Source organism: Podarcis melisellensis, assembly GCF_964234715.1.
Source record: "Podarcis melisellensis genome assembly, chromosome: 6".
NCBI classification, from domain to species: domain Eukaryota; kingdom Metazoa; phylum Chordata; class Lepidosauria; order Squamata; family Lacertidae; genus Podarcis; species Podarcis melisellensis.
Window position 1 is genome coordinate 39,635,588 of NC_138538.1, and position 22,240 is coordinate 39,657,827.

Below are 22,240 nucleotides of genomic sequence, written 5' to 3' on the forward strand. Positions count from 1 at the left end.
TCCAAGAAAAATGTTTGTGCACCATCGATGAGCACAGTGTTCCCCAGACCCCATTCTATATCCTACCATCATCAAGTATGTTTTATCAGGCAGCTCGTAGCAATGAATTACTGTATATCTACATCAGGGCTGGGGGCTTTTGTTGATGAGGGTTTGTTGCCATTGGTTTTTTGTATCTTTATTTTAGATCTTGTGATTTATGTGGAAATTGTTCAGTTTGGTTGTGTGTTTTTTGATGTTTTATTTATTGTTTGTGACTACTTTGGTAATGTTGCAATAGTGTACTTTTTCATGTTGTAAGCCTCCTTAGCATGATCTGAAATGTGGAAGGCCAGCATACAAATAAAATTATGTGTGTGTGTATGTATGTATTAATGCTCAACAACATTAGCCCAAACTACAGTTTGTTAAACCCTTCTAACTATGGTTGAAAAGTGAATATTTGTGTAACAATAATTGAATTTCTGCTGCTTATAAAAGTTTGAAGAAGTGTCAAACAGACTGAATGAGTGACCAAGTTTATCCTGTACACCATTTTCATCCCCATTGTATAGATTAGTTTGAGCTTTCATAGGAACTTCACTAAATTGCTTAGGTTTGCTGGAAGTTTTCTTCCAGCTCTCCCACCCCCCCAAGGTAAATTATCCCTGCAGTAAAAACATGCAAACATTCAAAAATTTACTCCACCTTTAAGGAAATCAATTAAATGTAACAATTCATCAGAATGTGAGGTGGGAAAGAAAGTGTAGCATCCTGGTTCTTTGTCCTTAATCCCAGTGTATATAGATGGCATTAGGTAAAAAGGTAAAGGACCCCTGGACAGTTAAGTCCAGTCAAAGGCAACTATGGGGTGCAGTGTTTATCTCACTTCAGGCCGAGGGAGTCGGCGTTTGTCCACAGGCAGCTTTCGGGGTCATGTAGCCAGCATGACTAAACCGCATCTGGTGCAACGGAACACCGTGACGGAAGCAAGAGCACGCAGAAATGCCGTTTACCTTCCGACCGCAGCGGTACCTATTTATCTACTTGCACCAGTATGCTTTCAGCACCACCTTCCATTAACACAATTAAGCCACAAATAATAGTGGTACTCTTAACCTGGGCATAGACAAGGGGGGCAGGGAGGGGCAGCAGTCTTCCATGATACAGGAGATCCCAGAATTACAGTGATAGATGGATTAACAAGCCATAGATGGGTTTACACTTCAACAGCTGCAAAAATATTCATGATCATCAATGTAACAGAGAAAGTTGGAGTTTCTCATACAACATCTGTTGTAATGTACACAGCTCACACCTCTTATACTCCCTAAGTTTACAGCTAACCAGCAGATAGAAGCCTCTGACTTTCAGTAATATCAATTGTGCAAGTAAGTGGTTAGCTTGTATTCCAACTGATAGAGCATTTATGTTAAGGTTTTAGTGAGGTAGTTTCAAAAAAGCTACTAGAACTTGAGGTTTCATTTGCAGAGTCTGACATCTTGATAGCTCACTAACGCAAGGTATTAATGTGAAATATTCACACATCACTAAAAACAGTGGTTTTCCTCCACTAATTAACCATCACAATAAACTTCACATGTATACTTTAATTGCAACATGTTTTTCCGCAATGACAAAAGAACCCAAACAAACCACTTCTGATTTTTTCAGTTCAACCATATGATAAAAAGCTCCTTACCACCAGACAGAAAAGCAAAAATCAAGGTGCCCTAGAACCTTAAAATTTGCTCTGGTGACTGAGTTGCCAATCAGGTAATACTATGAAGAGCATTCATGAGCATAAGCAGAGTACTTTGCCCTCATGAGAAGTAGCCACTCATTGGAAGATGTTCAAAGAAGCTTAAACTATGACAGCTCTCAGTTACCTGGAAGGAAGCCAGCAAGAACATGATGCCTCCTCTCACTTGTCCACTTAGTTCTATGACTCCTTCCCTTCAAGAAATGTCTGCCAGACTCCTGAGTTTTACACACACACACACACACACTTCACGAGATACTAGAAAATTTGGATTGTTTTATACAGTGGTACCTCTGGTTACATGCTTAATTCGTTCCGAAGGTCCGTTCTTAACCTGAAACTGTTCTTAACCTGAAGCACCACTTTAGCTAATGGGGCCTCCTGTTGCCGCCGCACCGCCGGAGCATGATTTCTGTTCTCATCCTGAAGCAAAGTTCTTAACCCGAGGTAATATTTCTGGGTTTGCGGAGTCTGTAACCTGAAGCGTATGCAACCCAAGGTACCACTGTATTAGCATCACAATATTCTAATAGGGAAGCAATCTCAAGAAAAATGCTGCACCTGAATGACATGTTGTCTAAGAAATCTACCGTATTTTTTGCACCATAACACTCACTTTTTTCCTCCTAGAAAGTAAGGGGAAATGTCTGTGCGTGTTATGGAGGGAATGCCTACGGGTGGCATGCCTACGGATTTTCCTCCTCTAAAAACTATGTGCGTGTTATGGTCGGGTGCGTGTTATAGAGCGAAAAATACGGTAATCCTAAAAGAAGGGGTATAGGTTTCTGAATGACCATGGATTAGTTCGAGTACTTTGGTTTAAGAACAGCTTAGTTTATGAACAACTTGGATTAAGAACGCTGCAAACCCACAAGTAGGTGTTTTGGTTTGTGAACTTTGCCTTGGAAGCAGAACATGTTCCGCTTCCTGTTGAGTGTGTTCCATTTGTAAATTGAGTCCCCAGCTGCTATGGGAAAGGACACCTTGGTTTAATAATGCTTTGGTTTAAGAACAAACTAAGTTACCACTGTAAATTGATGCATCAAAGTATAGAACTACGGTATAAGAAAAGTGAAGAATTGCAGGTGGAGGAAACAAACAAACATAGGAAAGTAGTGATTCACTATTCTTCCTGGTGAACCAGCCCATTTATCCAAACTCTAGCAAAAAGAAAAAGGGAAGGAAATGTCTATGTATGTTTGAAACAGGCAGAGAACACAGTCGGACAGCTCTCTCCTCTTGCCTTGCATAGGATGACATTTTGGAAGTGGCTACTCAGGTCCAGGTAATTCCTTGAAATTGCTAGAGCCATGCTAAGAGGAGCTACCAGTCTGTTTTCCATAGAACAGCATCTCTCATCAGAAGAGATGTAACTATTCCATGAATGTTATTATTTTTTTTATTACTACTACTACAGTATTCATTAAATTTCTATACCGCCCTTCATCAGAGGATCACAGGACGGTTTGCAATATAAAAACACCACTATTTGAGTGGTGTTGAAGTGGTGTTGTAAGTGCTCTAAGACTCTGCTGAAAAGAAATCCTGTTTCTCAAGTTGTGTTCACTATTAAAAATGGTCTTGCCCATAATTTCCAACAGAGCTCAAGAAATAAGGAAAGCACATGGTCAGTGTCCTGTAGACTCAAAACAGAGAGAGGCTGTCCAGCAGTTGCAATGACTGGGCCAGGTGTTGTTGTTTTCCCCTCCAGCATCCTACCACCCACCAATAACATTTCCCCTCTTGGCAGTACTCATTCAGTGTTAGAGGATTGCATACATGGAATGGTTTAATGTGCATGATTTAGTCCCATGTTCAAAATCAAAAATTTTAATAAGAATTTTAAATATTTTAGCAGCAGGGGACAGAGCTTCACATTAAACCATGCTGAAACAGCAGTGGTTTTCTTAAAAAAGAAAAAGTAACAATACTTTTTAATCAGAGTTCCTATCCAAATGCCAAGCTCTATTTATCACTACAACTGCAAACAGACTGCTAAAATAAGCAGACTTTTCTTTTTTTCCTGCATACCTGAAATCCTTTCCCTAAATACAGACCACCATGTAGAATGGAAGCTACAATACTTGAGCAGTAGGTTGAGTCACTAAGAACAGAACAAATGCCTTTTGCATTGTTTCAACAAGCTGGAAGAGGGAACCCTCCCTGCTGTATCCTGAAACAAAGGAAATCCAAGTCTCTACATATATTTGGAAAACTGCATTTTTAAGACCACCTACTCTTCCAGCCCAGACAGCAATCTATTGCTGGATGGATACCATGCTTTTCTGAATCAATGCCTCCTGTTGGCTATTGGAATTCCTAAAACCTTGGTTGCTAGCTTGGCCAAGCAAAAGATTACATTACCATGTGGGGGGGGGGGGAGTGGAAGACAAAAATGCTTTCACTGGCTACTGCCTCCAACCCAGGAATCCCAGAACACTTTTATTAAAAAGCCATATTTAGTCCAAGCAGCAGAACCTATTAAAAAAAAAAGTCTTGCTTTTTGTATGTTAAAACATGAAGACAGTGATCTCTCTCAGATCATATCATATCAAGAGGCCACGAATCCACAATAGCTCTGCAATTACTTAAATGAGAGCAGAAAAGCCCTTGAGCACATGTAGTTCACAATTAGAAGCCAGTTAATTTTCCACAAACTCAAAATCACTCTCTCATGCCATCCTACACAGTCAAGCAGATCAAGGACTTCTCATTAAAATGACTACTTCAAAGTTCCCCTATCAAGAAGCATTGTGTCAGGCTATACACGTGCAGAAATGAGGTCTCACTATGAACACATGTATGAAGTAATGCTGAAAACTCTGCAGACACAAAAGGGTTAGGCAAGCGTCTCCTAACTGTGTCACTCAGGACATGTGAGGATGTGAAACCAAACCCACTTGCCTAATGTCACCAAGGTATTTTTTGCATGGAGCACGCCTATCAAGTTGTTGCCATTGCAAACAGAGAACAGCCTTTAATGGACATCTTGCAAAAAGAGCACAGAATCACCAAAACACTTTATCATTGAATATATGCAGTTTCAATTGAAGGGCACTGCAACCAGCTGCCAGAGGTGTGTGGAACAGGCACACACAGAAGGCGGTGATGAAGAGTGAAAGCCTTTTGGTGCATACAGCTGTAAAAGAGCTCCTCTAAGCTGAAATTCAACAAAGCTTCTTAGGCTAATACATACATTTCCCCAGGGGGAGGGGGCATTTACAATCAAAATTGATTTTTAAAAAATACAAATGTATGTTCTATATTCCTCTAGCCTACTCGCAAGCAAAAAAGTGCCATAAAATGAAAGCTAGATATAAAAAAGATAGTGGGGTGGATACACCAAGAACCCACCCAAAGAAGCAACAATCACTGTCAATCCCTTCTAACATTGCACTATAGAGAAGCACTGCAAATTCCTGGCGATCTGCAAATGCTTTCCCCTTCCACACCCAAAAATGTAGCATGAGCCCCTGCATATGCAACTGCAGACTGAAACACACACAGAAACACACCATGTTCACATTAAAGAATATATATATGCTTACCTTTGACTTGAGTGTCATATTCAGCTATGATCTCCTTATCCTTTTTGAATTTCGCTGGCGACGTCATGTTTTCCTTCCCCCCCCAGCAAAAAAAAAGATTATCCTCAGAGCAGATCCTCCAAAATACGACAAAATAAATGCAATTTGCGTTCCTCCCAAAAACAATCACTTGGCCAGGCTCGTCTTCCCTCAACAGCAATCAGTCCATGGAGAGAGGGTGGGAGATGGCGTGTGTGTGAGCAGCAGAGACATGCAGATGTGAAGAGCTCAGCGGACAGAAAAGGCAGCAGTTTGGATTCCCTGCACCAAAACCCTTAGCAGCAGTGGTGGTGGCGGTGGCGGCAGCAGCAGCAGCATCAGACTACAGAGAATCTGCAGCCCCCAAAGGCTTTTCCTGATTGCTAACATTAATAGCACAGCCAGGGAGTGGAAGTCTTTCTGCGCAACAACATGTTGTGTGTGGGTTTGACTTTTTCTTTTTCTTTTTATAGAGCCAGAGATGATGCAAATTAAATCCCAAATGGTAGAAGAGATGAAAGCTCCAAAGTCACTTTCTTCAGTTCAACTGCCTGCAAATTCAAATACGTAATTGACTCTCAACCAGTTACAGGCATATACAAAACAACAAATGTGACTGAAAGCTAGAAATGCAAAGTACAAATACAAGCTACTCAAACTGCAGCATAAAAAAATGCCTCCAATTGAAGAAAAGGGTACAATAGTTACATTTTAGGTAGAGAGCTGGGGAGATGGGGTTAACATCATTAGAACCTCCTAAATCCAAGAAAATAGGGAGATGGGGAGACAAAGGAAAACAGCCCCTGCAAAAGCAGTTTTGTGTTCCCTCTTGTTAGTTTAAACAGCAACTGGAGACAGAGCAATATGATATACTAAAAAGGGAAGTCAGACCCAAATCCTCAAATTACTTGAACTACAGGAGCTCAAAAATGAATCCACAAGCCATTGTATAAACAAGACTAATCCCCTTTGGTGTAGCTAAAGCTGCAGATCTTGGTCCAGCCAACAGACCAGCTTTAGGTATTTTTTTTATTATCATCATTGTTAATTTTAGAGGATTGAACCCCAAAACGCTGGCAAATTAAAGAGGGAGGGAGGGATACATGTATCTGCTGTAGACATCAAAGCTGATGTGGAGCCTGGGGAAACAGAGCAGTATGTTCAAGAGAGATGCAAGCAGAGGAAAGTAAGGACAAAACTTCTTTTTCTGAATTACAAGCTACTGTTGGCAGCAAATGTAAAGAAAAGGGGATTCGAAAAACCTGGATCCACATCCAAAGAGAGAAACAATGTGGCCAGCAGACAGGAAATGGTAATGGCTCACTGACGAAGGAATAACAGTGTAATCCTAACCATGTCTACTCTGGTGTAAATCCTACTAAATTCAATGGGGTTTATTCCCAAGCAACTGGAGTTAGGATGAAGAGCTACAGCATGAAAACACAATCGAAATCTGGCATATTTCTGCCCAGTGCTAGCACATTCTGTCAGCCAGCTGTGAAGTAACTATGCAAACACATATAAAGCCCTCCCTGAAATACAAAGAGAAATCACTAAAACCTTGTAGACCATCCCAATAGCCCCTTGCAAGGTCAAAAACCATATTAGGGAAATACCTTTACTAAGCCAACCAAAATATCACAAAATAGTTTGCAAGCTTTCGAATTATCCAGTATTCTTCATCAGAGTAAAATTAATGATGGTGATGCCCATGAGTGAGAGCCTCATGGGAGAATGTGGAAATAGACAGCAGGCATTTTAGGTGCCATAAATGTTATCAGATTCCAACAAGACTGGCTGGGAAGAAGAAGCATAACCATAGCCACCATCCCAAGTCTACCCTGACGTAGTGTTCTGAAAAACTCAAAACCTTGCACACTGTTTTGTGATATTTTGGTTGGCCTAATAAAAGTATTGTGCTAATATACTTTTTGAATTTTTCTCATGGTACAATACAGCTACCTTTACTTTTTGCAAGCTCAAGGCTCTGCTTTCTCCTTTACAAGAAGTTAGCTGTTCAATCAAAAGTCAAATGCAGCAACATTTGAAGGATATATGCTGTTTTCCTCTGTCCTTATTTACGTCATAGGCTTGCACAACTTGTGACCCACCAAGCTGAAAACATTCAATTAGTTGGTTCAAGTGCTTGAGAATCGGGCCTCTGCCACCCGCCCAATACTCCCAAGCAAAACCAGAAGGTTTACTGAGTCCACAGCAAACCATTGCACATGGGTGGTGAGCTGTATTCAGCTTGGTGGATCACAGTAAGTGTACAGATCTGATCTAGGGGAAGTTAGGAATCCAGCCCTGCGTTTCCTTCTTGGTGCTGCACTTTTTAGGGAGATGATGTAAAGAGGAAATGCATCAGACTAGGAAAGGGGTTTATGGCCTGGGAGGATGAGAAGGTAGGTATATTATTGTCTGGCAAGTAACACTAGACAACTGGCTTAATGAGGCAAGGGAATCCCTCCACGGGAGCTGCTCACCCAGGAATATTACGACCTAAGACCTATATTTGAGAAGGAGGAATACACTGCTATGGGACTATATTCTGGGAATCTGAGTATCGCGGACTTAGTTCGGGAAGGACCCTCGCTCAGCCGCAGAGCACACGCTTCGCATGCCAGATGCTCCAGGTTCAATCCGCTGCGTCTCCAGGTAGGGCCGGGAAGGAAAGGTTCCCCCCTGAAAGCTCGCAGAGCCGCTGCCAGTCTGTGTCGACGCCGCTGAGCTTCGTAGCTTGGACCGACTGTCTGATCTGGGATGAAACCGCTTCTAGGCTCGTTTGCGAGCGCAGAGAACTGCCTTCTCCGGGGATGCGTGAGGATCCCTTTAAAAAGAGCTGGGCTTCGACGGGGCTGTGGCTATTTGTGGAGGAATGCTTCTCCCTCGGGGCGAGTACGGGATGCAGGGAGTCCGGCTCCCGCCACCCCCCGCTTGCCGCAGTGGGGAATATTATGGGATGGATGGGACACCGACCCTCTCCCGGTGGACTGGAGCACGGGACGGCTCCAGCAGGGCGCCTGTGCTCGCTGCGGGCTACCAAGGGAACCAGGCAGGCAAGACACACGCGCGCGGGAAGAGTATTATAGGATGGAGACTGCTGCTGTACAGCCTTCTGGAAGGAGTGGGCTTCCTTGTGCTGGCGGGAGGCTAGCATTACACGAATTGCAGCCAAGTTGGAAAAGGCGGGCGGATCCCGCTAAGGGGATATTATGGGATAGGGGATCTACCGCAGGGAATCTGCCATGGGCTCACCCCGAGCTCGGGATTCCTCCGTCCCGGACGCGACTGTTACCTGCAGTGCTGCTGCTGCTCGGACGGCGATTCCTTTCCCCCCATGAGGCGCGTTCCTCAGGCCACCCGCTGCTCCCACGGTCCGCTCCCCTCCGCAGCCCCGCTCCAGCGCTCCCGCCCATTCCACAGAGGAGCACCAATCGGGAAGGGAGGTTCCGAAAGCTGGCGGGCGCTCCAGCCAATAGCCGCGCCCCGCCTCCCTCCTTCCTCAGCCTCGGTCCCGCCACTTTTCCGTATTGGCACCGCCCACCCAGGACCGAGACGGGGCCACTCAGAACGCTCGGAGGGGACAGAAGCGGGTTGCGACCACGAAGGGGCGGGGCATGCAAATATGAGCCCCGTGTGAACCAATGGGAAGCAAGGGGGCGCGTCCTCATGCCTCGCACGTAGGTAGGAACGAGAGATGGTCAGTTTATCCAATGGCAAGCGGGAAGACGTGGGTTGTTGTCTTTTTTACCAATCAGGTGCCGGAGGCGGGCCAGATTTCCCCCAATGGGAGGCAAAGCCGCAGATTCAAACTGACAGGGGACTGGGAGGCGACGCGAGGTCTTGCTTCTGAGCATCCCTCGCGCACTAAAGAAAGGAGCCGTCCAGGTTGGGGTCGCTGGCAAGAGGCAGGGGAATCCGGAGTCAGTCAGTGAGTGGCTGAGGTGGAATTAAAGAATCCTAAATTGGGGGCAGTAGGATTAATTGGGAGGGGGGCATGTTTCCTGCCCTCGGTGGTTGGGGAAGAGGAAATGATAGGAAGGACCCCGGGGTGTAGGGAGTGAAATAAAGCAGAATTAGCACTACTGCCGGTGCCACATAACACCCGTTCCGCATTTGGCAGCAAATAAACTTTGGAACTCCCTGCCAATTGATATCAACCAGGTGCTTTCGCTGTCTTCCTTTCCCGGCCAGCTAAAATAGTTCTTGTCTGCGCAAGCTTTCACAGATGCTTAGAAATGCTAGTGTGGATTTCAATCAAGTCTAGCATTTTCACTTTTTGGATGTTTTAAAACATTGGAAATTTTTATTGATTTTACTATCTTATCTTTTTGTATATCCCTTTTTTCTTTGCAATCAAGAGGCATATAAATTTGAAGAAATAGATATTGCTAAATAAGGGAAACAGACTTGGATTGGGGGAGGGAGAAAATCACCCTCAATTTAATAATTAATATTGTTTAATGCTGATTAGATAGCCCCCAGTAGAAGATTGGAAGGACCATCACCACACTTGATAAGGGTTTTAAACTGTGTGGGTAACAAGGAACGAAGAGGGTTGGTAGTCAAAGCTGATAAACTAAGAGTGCCAGTAAGTCCTGTTGGGGAGAAGGACCTTGCTGGCCCCAGAAGACAAATTATTTTTCTACCCTACTGAAAGAAGCACAGGGGCGCCCTGGAATCTCCTCTGGATCAGACTGGCCTTGCCATGTCCACCAGCAGCTGCAGTTTTGCAGACAGATGTGTGACTGTGCTGTGCTGCAGGTTTTGCCAGCAAGTACTAAGTTCCCGGGGCATGAAAGCTGTTCTCCTGGCTGACACAGACACAGATCTCTACTCCACAGACATCCCTCCCACCAGGTGAGTCAACACAAGGAGACTCAGAGAATCTTGAATTGGCTGTAATTTTCTGTTCCGCAGTAAGTATTTTGCTTGGCATCTCGCTCACATTTTTTAAAAAACAACAACCTCAAGGATATACAGTGGTATCTCGGGTTACAGACACTTTAGGTTACAGACTCCGCTAACCCAGAAATAGTACCTCTGGTTAAGAACGTTGATTCAGGATGGAAACAGAAATCACGCAGTGGCGCGGCAGCAGCGGGAGGCCCCATTAGCTAAACTGGTATCTCAGGTTAAGAACAGTTTCAGGTTAAGAACGGACCTCCAGAATGAATTAAGTTCTTAACCTGAGGTACCACTGTACTTCATTGTCCCTGAACCATAGTGACTTATCTGCATTAGTTCTAAGGTCCTGTTTTGGTGGTCTTTCTCATTCTTAACTCAGTATAGTGTAATGGTTAAGGTGCTGGACTATGATCTGGCACACAAAATTCAGTGTAGCCATAATGACAAACCTTGGGCCAGTCACTGTCTCTTGACCAAACCTACCTCACAGGGTTGTTGTGAGGTTGAAAAGGGTACAGGAAGACCCCTGTATGCCGCCTTGAGCTAGGAGGAAAAGTGGGATATAAATGTAATAAATAAAAATAATACTAATGAAGGGTCTTGGCAGAATACACTACACTAAAGGTAAAGGTACCCCTGCCCGTACGGGCCAGTCGTGTCCGACTCTAGGGTTGTGCGCTCATCTCACTCTAGAGGCCGGGAGCCAGCGCTGTCCGCAGACACTTCCGGGTCACGTGGCCAGCGTGACGAAGCTGCATCTGGCGAGCTAGCGCAGCACACGGAATGCCGTTTACCTTCCTGCTGGTAAGCAGTCCCTATTTATCTACTTGCACCCGGGGGTGCTTTCGAACTGCTAGGTTGGCAGGCGCTGGGACCGAACGACGGGAGCGCAGCCCGCCGCGGGGATTCGAATCGCCGACCATGCGATCGGCAAGTCCTAGGCGCTGAGGTTTTACCCACAGCGCCACCCGCATTCCTTATACACTACACTACAATCACCTAAATTGATCTGCCAGGTTGCTAATGCTGTGGCTGCTATCCTAACTCACATGTGTGCATGGACTATGAAAAGAGGTATGTCTTAACCTTTTCTGTCCTTCTGGGTCTTTCATGCACTCATGTGGCATACAGCCCTTATAATATCTGCCATAATGTAGGAAAATATTTTCATTTTGTAAAAATGCAGAATCCAAGACTTGAGGTCAAAATAAAATATTCAGAACATAGGCTTTCTAAAGCAGGCCTGCACAACTTCTGTTATGTTCAGCTCTGGAAATCACAGCAGCCTGTGTAGTCTGTCTTCCTTAATCATCTTAAATTATGAAAGCGGGGCATGATTCTAATATTAGAATAGCACCACCAACGCTGTAACAGTAGGAGAACTTAGTGGCAGTATGCTAGAACTGTCACTTTCACTTCTCTTAATAGTCAGTTTCTGGTCTACAGTATTTGTTGTGGTAACAGTCAAAAGCACAATGGGGGGTATTGTATAAACCACAGGAAGACATAGTATCTGCTTTCCTACATCCTCAGTGATGGTGAATCAAAGTGCAACTTTCAAGCATGAGAAAAGGAAGGAAGGAGTGTTGGAAGATGGCGGCAAATTTCATTGGTGACGACATTAATATACTGTACATGTAGGAAATCATAATCATATTTAATCAAAACTTCTTAAGGGAACCCTAAACTAATGTCACAGAGAGCTAGTGCCATCAGCGTGCTTTACTCAAGCTTCAGCAATATGATTGCACATTCAGTAATTCATATGGATAAAAAGATGGCCTATCCTTGGGGGTGGAAGGCTTAATGTTTCTGACAAACCATAGAATAATATAATCATATAGTTGGAAAGGACCCAAGGGCCATCTAGTCCAACAATGTATAATGCAGGAATCTTAGCTAGATCATACATGACAGGTGGCCATCCAACCTCTCATTAAAAACCTCCAAGGAGAGTCCACCACCTTATGGGAATCTGCTCCATTGTCAAACAGCTTTTACTGTCAGAAAGTTCTTCCTGATGTTTAGTCAGAATCTCCTTCCTTGTAACTCAAATCCATTAGTGTGGGCAACAAGGAACAAAGAGGGTTGGTGGTCCTACCCTCCAAAACCAGAGAAAACAAGCGTTTTCCCATCTGACAGCCCTTTAGAATCTAATTTTTACTATCATTATTAACTGAGTTCCCAGAGAGTAAAATGGTCAGCCAATACTGTACTGCTGATAATTTATTTGAGAAGATATACAGCAGGCATCCCCAACCTTCGGCCCTCCAGATGTTTTGGACTACAATTCCCATCATTCCTGACCACTGGTCCTGTTAGCTAGGGATCATGGGAGTTGTAGGCCAAAACATTGGGTGGGCCGCAGGTCAGGGATGCCTGATATACAAGGCCAAAGGGAACTCCACTTGGCTTTCAGGTGGGTAGAACTGGAAATTTATTATTTTTAAAAATATACATAGGAATCTGTTTTACATGGACTCAAAAGAGATGAACAGACATAGAAGACATTGGTCTAGCTCAGTATTGTCTACACCAAGGTAGCCAACTCTGATTAGCCCCAGGCAGCATGGTCAGTGGTCACAATGAGTGGGCATCTGGAACACACAGTTGGCCAACACTGGTCTATAAGGATGGGCAGTGGCTATCTAGGTTTTCAGAGTCTTTCCTAGCCCTACCTGTATATGCTGGGGAGTGAACCTGGGATCTTTCTTCTGCATGAAAAGCTTGTGCTCTAGTACTGAGCTATTATCTCTCCTGCCCCATACATAATAGTTGTATATCAGTGCTCTGGGAAACGTACAGATTTCAAGAGAGCAAATATAAAATCAAAGAGTAAAATAATTTTGAACTGCAAAGTGTAAAACAAGTTGTTAAAAATGACACAAAACAGCTTGAAATTAAAAGTCTTCCAAAAGCCAACATCAAGATTCATTCAATACAAGTAAATATATATTTTAATCAAATGACAGAAATGTTTCTTAGCTGAGACTTTCCCCACACTTCGATATTATATGGTATAAATGTTAAGTAACTGACAAAACCTTAATTGAATTTATTCTGTGTGGTTACAAATGGCATTTCTATGATAATGTTGAACAATGAAACAACGCTGACTATTGCTATTACAGAAATGTGTTAATGGAATTCAGCAAACCTCTTACTTCAAACTGAGATATTAAAAGGAAAGCTATGTTTTAGTGCCTCGGGAAATTATTTATCATGATTGGTTTCTTTATAATGTAATAATTGATTAGCATGGCAGCCGGGGGTACTGTACTCTGTTAGGGCTGAGCGGTTAAGGGAGAGCTTAAATGTTGAGGAGCATCTACATTTTGAAACTCTAAATAAAACATGGCAACACTATAACTGATTATTGGTCGTAGCTGCCTGCCACCTGAATCCTATCTACCATGGCAACTCCCAGGGATAGTTTTTAATTTTAATTTAATATAGATCAGCTCTGGGAAGAGGTCTGTCTGCTGTGAATTACTGTATACAGAAAAACTGTTTAATCCTGTCAGGAATGCAGTAATGATCAGACTGCTTCATTTGTAAGCAAAGGAACACACATCCAAGAGCAAACACAGATTAATGGTTGTTGAAAACTATTCAGTTGCAGGTGCCGATGGAATGATTGGTTGTCGCTTCCTCTGTTGTACAGGATGCTGTCGGCACTCTTAATAAGTCTTCTACACCTGTTCATCTCATTCTGTTGCTATGATTCATGGCTAGCGATAGGTAAAGTGGCTCTGGGCTGCAACGCTGATGGAATGGTCACGCTTGGCTGTAGAGCCCATACCTCCCTCTGCTTCATCATGAGAACCAGAAACGAAATTGCTGTATTGAGTAACAAATATCAACAGACTAATTCTTGGACGGAAGCTTTATGGTAACATATTGCACTGGCTGGTACGCTTCCACCTGGCTGGCTACACCAGGAGGCTGGGTCACACAATTTGGAGATGTTTTTAGGGTTGAAGCAGACTAATCTATTGTTACTAAAGAGCAATAGTGATTCTCTTAGCTATTGTGGAATGAACTACAAGGTTCAAGCTGTTTTTGCGCCGAAGGCAGTTTTGACCTCTTATCTGATTTGCTCCTTTTGCAAGCTTAGGCAACAATCCTGAAACCTCTTACTGTCATGTGGTGCAATCCTTTAAACTAATGGAGCTTTTGTAGGAAAATTTGCTTCAGAACTAGGCCCACTTTGGAAGAAAATTGCTTTCTTACAATGTGATCTTATGCATGTTTAGTTGGAAGTAAATGCCACTGAGTGGACTGGGATTTGTTTTCTGGTAAATATGAGGAGGATTATAGCCTGATCCAAACTTTCCCTTTAACCCCTTACCTAGACAAGTGAGAGGACTGCTAAGAGGCACAAGGACAGAGCACTTTGTCTGTCCCTCCAGCAACCCCCTGTATTTCTGCCTGTGAAGGACCCTAGGACTCTTCCATGCCCAGCACAGAAAGAAGGGGGGCACTGCTTCCTGTCCCTCTCTGTCTCCTGCAGCTCCATACACTACTACTCAGAGTGTGGAGTGGTGACCATTGGCCATGTTTCTTGAGGCTGATAAGAGTTGGAATTCATTAGCATCTCATGGGCCAAGAGTTTCCCCTCCTTGCAACATAGGAGCCAATAACTAATGCCTCTTGTCTTAATTAGAGTGAAACAGCATTTCATATAAGTCATGGGCATCACAACTTTATAGGGTTTGCTAAAGTGTTTTCTCCAACAGGCAACTCAGCTCGATCATTTTTGAAGAGACAATGCAAGGAAAAGACTACCTATCAAAACTCATTAAACTAAAAGCTGGATCAATGTACAGTTATGTCGTATATTGCCTTGCTTACAATGGCTGTTAGCAAAGGGAGGTTTACAATGGCTGTTGGCACATATAGATTTGTAAACTAACAATAAACAAAGGGAATAGTGTTCTGCTGGAACTTTTATTGCTACAATACTTCACATTGTGAAACTGTGATCAAGTTCATTTTTAACTACCTACAGTCTATTTCTCCCCCCAGTACTGTTGGCTTCATTGGAAACTGCTATTTCACAGAAATCTGCAAATGTAAACTGAAGAATGTGGCCTGTTTGAAATGGTAAGTAAGTAATGCTGCAGTTTAACTTAGCATAGTGTTTAGAACAGCTGTGCGGCCGCTACCTCTTCATTCATTTGTGTGCAAGAGCCTGAAGTGAACCTGATTATCTAACATTCACTTGAATTTAACTATCAATCATCACAGAAGTCCTTGGCTGACAATGTCCAGGATAAATTCCAGCAATAAAATGATTGCCATAAAGAGCTCCCAGATTTACTTGGGATGACTGGACTATTCTGATAGCCTCAGGATTTCCAAAACTATGGTAGTACAAAGCAGAATAGGTTACAGTATTGGCATGTGTTATCTTCACTTGTAGTGTTGCCCACCTTTCTCCTGGCTTTCATTCTATGCTTTAATAGCAGTCAGACAGGCAGAAATGTAGCAGGTGAAGATTTTCATTGTGCAGAGAGGGAAGGAGTTTTTCCTCCTTAATTTCTGCATGTCAGTATGCTGTTGATGGAACAGGGACAGGGTTAAAATAGGGAGGGGGCAGTAGTAGCTGAATGTAAACCCAAAGGAATTTGACTACAATACTGCACACATCAAGGTAGCTAGATTTCCAGTGGGGCATAAGATAGCCTTCTCTGTAGCCGCTTATTATATATTCATGAAACAGCACAATAATTAGCAAATCATGATTTTACCCTGTGGCTTGTGTCCCCCAGCCCCAAATCAGAGAAAATGTAGAGAAGTTCAGTATAGATTCATATCTATTCAATTTTCTTCAATTTAATGGCTTTTATTCTAAAAATCTATCAGCTACCATAAAATGGTCCTGGTTTTAGTCATCTCTGTATGAATTTGTTATGACATCAATAATCATTATATGCCATGCTTTCTAGAGCCACAGGGATCAGTAGGTCAGTATTTCCCCATTTTTGTGATATGAGGTGAGGTGAGCTTATGTTCTATAAAATAGTTTTTATACTTAAGAACAGGCAACATCTGTTGTTAATACATTCATAATATAGATGCCCATTTGGGGGTTAAAAAGAAAGTTTCAGGCTGAACATACAGGCTATTTCTGGACTGTTTCCTAAAGGCATCTTGCTCAGTATTTAGTCAAACATTCACAACTAGTTTTACTGGATGGGGTGGGATCCTGTTTTATTAACTTGCTGTTTACCATGAGGACATTCATTTTACTGTTGATTTTAGAGCTTACTCTTCTGTCTACTCTTTCACCTAAGAACCTGTGTGTCAGATACTCTTTGTTTGCTTTTCTAGTGGGAATGTCGTAGGATACCATGTGATCGCTCCATGCAAACCTTGTTTGCTGTCCTGCAACAATGGGCACTTCTGGATGTTTCACAGCCAGACTGTTTTTGGAATCAACAGGCTCGATTCTTCCGGTATGGAAAATTTCATTCCATGCACAAAGTTTATTGTTCTTATCCCCTTGGAGTGTTCTGTTCCAAAGCTTGTACTACAGTGAATTGGGTGCCTCTTAGAAAATGTATACCAAGAGAGTCAGACATACTTCAGGCTTGTTGGACCTACTTTAATTTTTATTAAAACGTCATCATACTCAGGGGTTTTATACACTTCCAAGTTAAGGAACAGGGTGCCTCTGACCACAAGCACTCAGCCCGGGAATTTGTTTTTAGCACCAGATCTGAGTTCACAGTTCATAAAATAGCAATCCAAAGGGGGAAAGCATGAATTAAAAAGAAGTGATAAATACTCAGGCAAAAACCATCTTGAACTGCCATGTTTGAGAACAAAGCCTCAGATAATATAACAGAAGCCTAGAATCATAGCGCCATAGTCTCATTTCTGAGCAACAATGTGCAGAGCTGAGTGGAGTGGGAGGCCAACCAACCAGAAGAGTCTCTCAGGTATACTTGCCTGGAGGTAGAGTCAGCATCCAAAGTCTGGTTCATTCCTAGGATTGTGTGAACAGCAATTCACATGGTCAGAGGGGTCAGGGAATTCAATGATCACGGGGTCAAGACGAGCAGGAAGCAGCAAGGTAGGGCCAGAAACAACAAACCTTGTTACCAGCATCTGGCTGCTGCTGGGAGCTCTGCTTAAGGCAGCTGAATCCAGCTGGTTCTCACCAGTGCCTTCTCCTCTGTGTGCAGGTAGAGTCACTCCGCCTTCTCCCCCTTCAGGCTGATGTTCAGCAGGCGAAGCTGACTCCTAGCCCATGATGCCTAGAGTTGGAAATGGACCCCAGGGGTCATCTAGTCTTATCCCTTGCAATGCAGGAATGTCAACTAAAACATATAAGACAGAGCATGTGGGAAAGAACACAATGGAAGCACATAATACCCACAAGCCACACACTTCACCACTGCCTGCAACAGAAACACTTCCCTGCTGTTCACAAGTTCAGCCGCTATACGAAAGGGCTCTATATGTGTGTACTGATTTCTGCACAACAGGCTTCAGATGGACACTGCCCCAGCCAGCATTTCTGCTGCATGCAGTGATGGCAAGGTGTGTCACTGAGGAATATACCCTGAGTGGGGCCAGGTCCCGTGACACCCCACCACCGGTGTTCTTTTCACATGCAGTGGTGGGTTGTGCAAACCTCTCTCATTCAAACTACCTTATAGTGAAGGAAGGCTGTTATAGAACTTGTTTTCTTGAGAAAGAAATTGTCCCTGCTGCAGCAGTAGGACCGCTGTATCTTTTAACGGGGTGAGGAAAACCTTTGGTCCGCCAGCTGATGCTGAACTACAACTCCCATCAGCCCTGGCAAGCCTGGCCAGTGGCCTAAGTTGGCAGGAATTGCAGTTCAGCAACATTTGGAGGGCCAACCGTTTCCCAAACCTGTTTTAACAGGGAAAAAGATATTTTGGTAGTTGTTGCTCTTCAAAGCTCTTCCGCTCTGTGACATAAGAAGCTACAACTTGCTGAAAATCTCTTATATCAGGGTTGGGGAGCCTCAGGCACAGCGACTGAATGCATCCATCCATGCCTATCTCTGGCCTTCAGGACTCCCCACAAAGTTCACACTGACCCATGCCCTTCTTGAGTACTATTGCCTGGCTGGAAATCAGCTGTGATAATGCATGGTTTGTACAACCCTCTGGCTTTTGTATGGCTGGAATGTAGCTTAATGTGTAAAGGGTAAGATTTGCAGTCATTTTACCACCCACTTTTGTTTCACTGCCCCAACCACCACTAGCATTAATTAGGCCCTCAGAAGGGGACATGGCCCTTGGGACATGGCCCCCTAACCCTACCCCTAGTTTATAGGAACCTAGATGCTGGAAGGTTGACCAGCCCCACTCTAGAATGTGGCATTTAAATACGGAGGTGGAATTATAGGCTTAAACTGCATGTTCATGTTACTTTGTTTATTAGCCTTTATCTATGGCTAGGGTTGTAGTTTCCTTTGGTAACGTGTTTTGCTTCATTAGCATGAGATCCTGGTCAGAGAGAGTGCAATGGAAGTTTTTTTGCCTTTTCTTTTTAAGGTACAAACTTACTGCTTTGGGGCAACTTGCCAGATTCAGAAGAAAGCACGGATGAAGACGCGTCCAGCATCTCTGAAGATGAGTACATCCGATAAATGTCATCAGCAATGTGCTGCATGGTGCGCCTCTCACACAGACAAGAAACATGATGTTCAAATCCCAGCAAGGCAGAAGGAAAGCCCTTCAAAGGGTAATAATACCTGTTGACCTTACACCGTCTGATCTGCTAGGCATCCTGTTGTACAGGACGACTAGGATTTGAAGGTCAAAAGGCAGCCCTTGCTCCCTTTCCAGAGAGCTACCCACCATGCCCCCCTGGTTTCCGCAACTGCTTGCTATTGCCCATGTCCTACAGGATGGCGTTTATGTACAGCAGATCAAGGAATGAGCTCCACATTGCCATCACTCATTGTTGCACTAAAAAAGGTCTGGAAGTGACACGGGGAAAGATCCAGTGGTGTTTGATGCGGCAAGTTATCTGTTGGCCTGCATGACTCCTTTTCCCTGTTTTGCTGGCTGAGTCAGGGGTTGTGCATAGCCTCTCTTTAGGAACCACAATTAATGCTGCTACAGAGTGCCGGCAGTGAATACTGACTCTGTGCTGTTGGCTGCCTTCCAGAATCCCATGTTTGCATAACATATTGGGAAGCTCTTAAATCTAGGTATTTCTGCTTCCCTCGTGCAAGCGCAGCACAATGTTTGGTTCTGCTCAAAGGCCAGATTTCGAGGAAACCTACTGAATAGCTTTTTCTCTGCCAGCGCACACACGGCCAACAAGTGTGAGGACATCGCCTGGGAACTGGCATGCTTCCCTGCTCCTGATGGAAGGAGAAGATGCAAAGAAATGCTAACAAAAGAAAACAGAGACCCCAGCTTCTGGACCTGCAGATATCCCCTTTAATGCGTGCAATCAAGAAACAAAGAGGCTTAAAAGAATAGTGTCCAAGCAACAGCATTTGTAACTGTGTTTGCCCGTTTCTCCAGTTGTTTACAAGAAATAACAAGCAGTGAGAGTGACGCTGAAAGAGAATGTAGTAAATGCAGGGCCAGGTTAAAAAAAAAATTCCTTCTGGTTTCTCTACTGCTGGCACAAGAGTATTCCCTATGTAGCTAGTGGCACAGTGCCTTTTGGAAAGAAGGTAGCAACCAGGCATGGCTTGAATTGCATCTAGCCAGTGGTGCACTGAAGTCTCAAGTAGCAGAAGCAGCTAAGTAGCTGCAGGTAGAACATTACGCTTTTTCAGAATGATGTAAGTGTTATCTGGAGCATGATTTTTTAAAAAGTGTACTAATATCCTCTTTGGAAGAAGGAAAAAATATGAGAATTTTCAAGCTGTGTTGATACTTTCAGCACACTAGTTTATAGGGCACTTTAGGGCCTGGTGCTGATCCAGAATCTTTGCTGTGGTGAGTCTACAACTCTAGTCCCCACATTGCTTTCATTCACTTGAATGGAGCTAGTCATAAGTTCAGGGAGCAGCTTATTCCAAATGCTTCCTGTATTTTGCTGGTGCTGTTGGTGTTTGTAAGATAGCTTGGGGAAGATGGTGCTGAATGAATTTCCAGAAGTCGGTTATGTTTTTACGTTTTCTTGGTGTGTAGGTGTGATCATTATGTGAAACCCTCCAAAAGTTATAGACTGAGTTATTCATAACAGTGGAAGTGTCTGCTAGTAAGTGGTGCAGTGAGGTACTTTAGACTTTCAATTTAATGAGTGCTCTCTCTCTCTCTCTCTCTCTCTCTCTCTCTCTCTCTCTCTCTCTCTCTCTCTCTCTCTCTCTCACACACACACACACACACACACACACTTTGGATCAGGGGTGAAAAGCCTCCAAATCTGGTCCTCATATTTCTCTAGGTCACAATTCTCATTTTTACACTGATTATTTTTGCATGGTTGGTATGCGTCCTTGAACTCAGATGCCTCCTACTTTTCTAGGTAGATGATAGAGAAGTGTGTGTGCGTGTGTGTTGGTCTAGCCCACTGCACAAAAGTAGCTTTTACATTTGTTGTTCCACCCATTTTTGCTGCTGGCCTCAGCCACCACTAGCAGGTGGCCTCAAAGGGAACGAGGCCTTCAGGCTGCAAAGGGTTTTCTATTCTTGCTTCCTATGGTGTAAATTACTTTGCTTACTTCAAAATGTGGTACGCCAGCCCTGCTGTACTTTCTATGAGCCCTCCTGCTCATTCTGCTGAGTGAGGGCCTCACCTTCTGCCCCAAAATGCCTCCCTGGCAACTCCTTTGCTACCAGTTTGCAGCAGGTTCAAATGTCTATCAGCTATATAAGCTGTATATAGTAATAGTCAGTGTGCTGTGTGTATTCTGCGGTTCCACAAGAACAGAATTCAGTGTCTGGAGATTCTCACCTTTTATTTATTTCTAAAACTGCTTTCTAGCTGTTAAGGCTTCCAATATAAGCCTGGTGAAATCTCTGATCCAAAACAGGGGGCTTAAGCTGCTGCTCTCCTCCCAGCCAGCAGAAGCAAAGCAAATAGCGAGCATCGTTTACCCAGGTTATGGAACTCAAATTCTCTTGGAACTGACTTCAGTTTAATACCAACTTATTTAAAGCACAAAATATTTGCAGCTTTAATAAGAGCACCCTTTGTATACACAAAATCCGCTAAGGTAACACCTGTCCTAAAAAAAAATCACAAAATTCACTCTGAGAATGTGTTTTAAAGTGAGAAATTGACTTAAAATGTCAGAAAGATCAAGACCTTCAGTTGTAAAATAAGAAGGGCAAAAAGTGGGGGAACAGCATTCCCAACAAATCAGTTGTGCAGTAGGATCCTGACCATGTTTACTCAAAAGTAAGACCTACTGAGTTCAAAGGACATTGCTCCCTACTAGTAAATGAGTTTAGGATCAGGTGACACCCGAATGGGGTATGGGTAACTGCAGAACATTATGGAAGGGAAGCTCAATGCACCACTGCCAGATTTAAGTAGCAGCTAAGTATTTTGAAGAACATCTAGCTTAGCCATTAGAACAATTGCATTTTGTTTATTCGTTGTGTGTGTGTGTGTGTGTGTGTGTGTGTGTGTGCATACACACAAACAATGAAAAAGCAGCACCATGTGTTACTTAGTTAAGCACAAATATTAAAAATCCTGTGATTCTTGTAGCTACCCTAGGACATAAAGATTATAAACACCTGTTACTTTGTTCAGTGTTTGCACTCAGCATCTCCTGAAAAGAAGCCTCAAATAAACAAGCAACACCATGCATATCTGACGCAGAATGTGAGACTTTGGCAGTGGAGTATTATTTTTATTCTACGAATTGGGAAGTAGAGGTGTAGATCTATGGAACCAGGGGAGCAATGACCCTCTAGATGCTGGTTGCACTCCAATTCTCATCAGGCCAGTATGACCAGTGATCAGGAGTTGGTGGGAGCTAGAGTCCAGCAACACTTGGAGAGCTATGGGTCCCACCACCCCACCTAACCCTAACCCTTGCTCTAAAGCAACTTTCAGAACA

General features: G+C 43.5%; 2 protein-coding genes across 15 annotated transcripts in view; one reads left to right on the top strand and one right to left on the bottom strand.

Moving 5' to 3' along the window:
* The window catches only part of SRGAP2 (SLIT-ROBO Rho GTPase activating protein 2), a 200,704-nt gene extending 192,003 nt beyond the window's left edge, over nt 1-8,701 (bottom strand). For 5 of the 6 annotated variants that reach the window (XM_081916306.1, XM_081916304.1, XM_081916305.1 and 2 more), the window contains exons 1-2: nt 8,566-8,701; nt 5,290-5,858 (exon numbers count right to left, since the gene is read on the bottom strand). In XM_081916306.1, coding sequence (XP_081772432.1) covers nt 5,290-5,356 — 67 coding nt within the window. In that variant the 5' untranslated portion in view covers nt 5,357-5,858; nt 8,566-8,701. The remainder of the gene's footprint in view (nt 1-5,289; nt 5,859-8,565) is intronic. The other variant, XM_081916303.1, reaches the window with a different exon arrangement.
* On the top strand, nt 7,470-22,006 carry FAM72A (family with sequence similarity 72 member A). 9 transcript variants are annotated; one of them, XM_081916460.1, is made up of 6 exons: nt 7,730-7,965; nt 9,069-9,241; nt 10,075-10,170; nt 15,247-15,324; nt 16,555-16,679; nt 18,756-22,006. In XM_081916460.1, the coding sequence occupies exons 1-6, from the start codon at nt 7,846-7,848 to the stop codon at nt 18,848-18,850; spliced, it is 687 nt and encodes a 228-aa protein (XP_081772586.1). In that variant the 5' UTR covers nt 7,730-7,845; the 3' UTR covers nt 18,851-22,006. The 9 variants fall into 9 exon arrangements, with proteins under 9 accessions (XP_081772590.1, XP_081772587.1, XP_081772594.1 ...); XM_081916464.1 differs by lacking the exons at nt 7,730-7,965; nt 9,069-9,241 and adding an exon at nt 7,470-7,716 and having other exon boundaries at nt 9,789-10,170; XM_081916461.1 differs by lacking the exons at nt 7,730-7,965; nt 9,069-9,241 and adding an exon at nt 7,470-7,712 and having other exon boundaries at nt 9,971-10,170.
* The last annotated feature ends 234 nt before the right edge of the window (nt 22,007-22,240 follow it).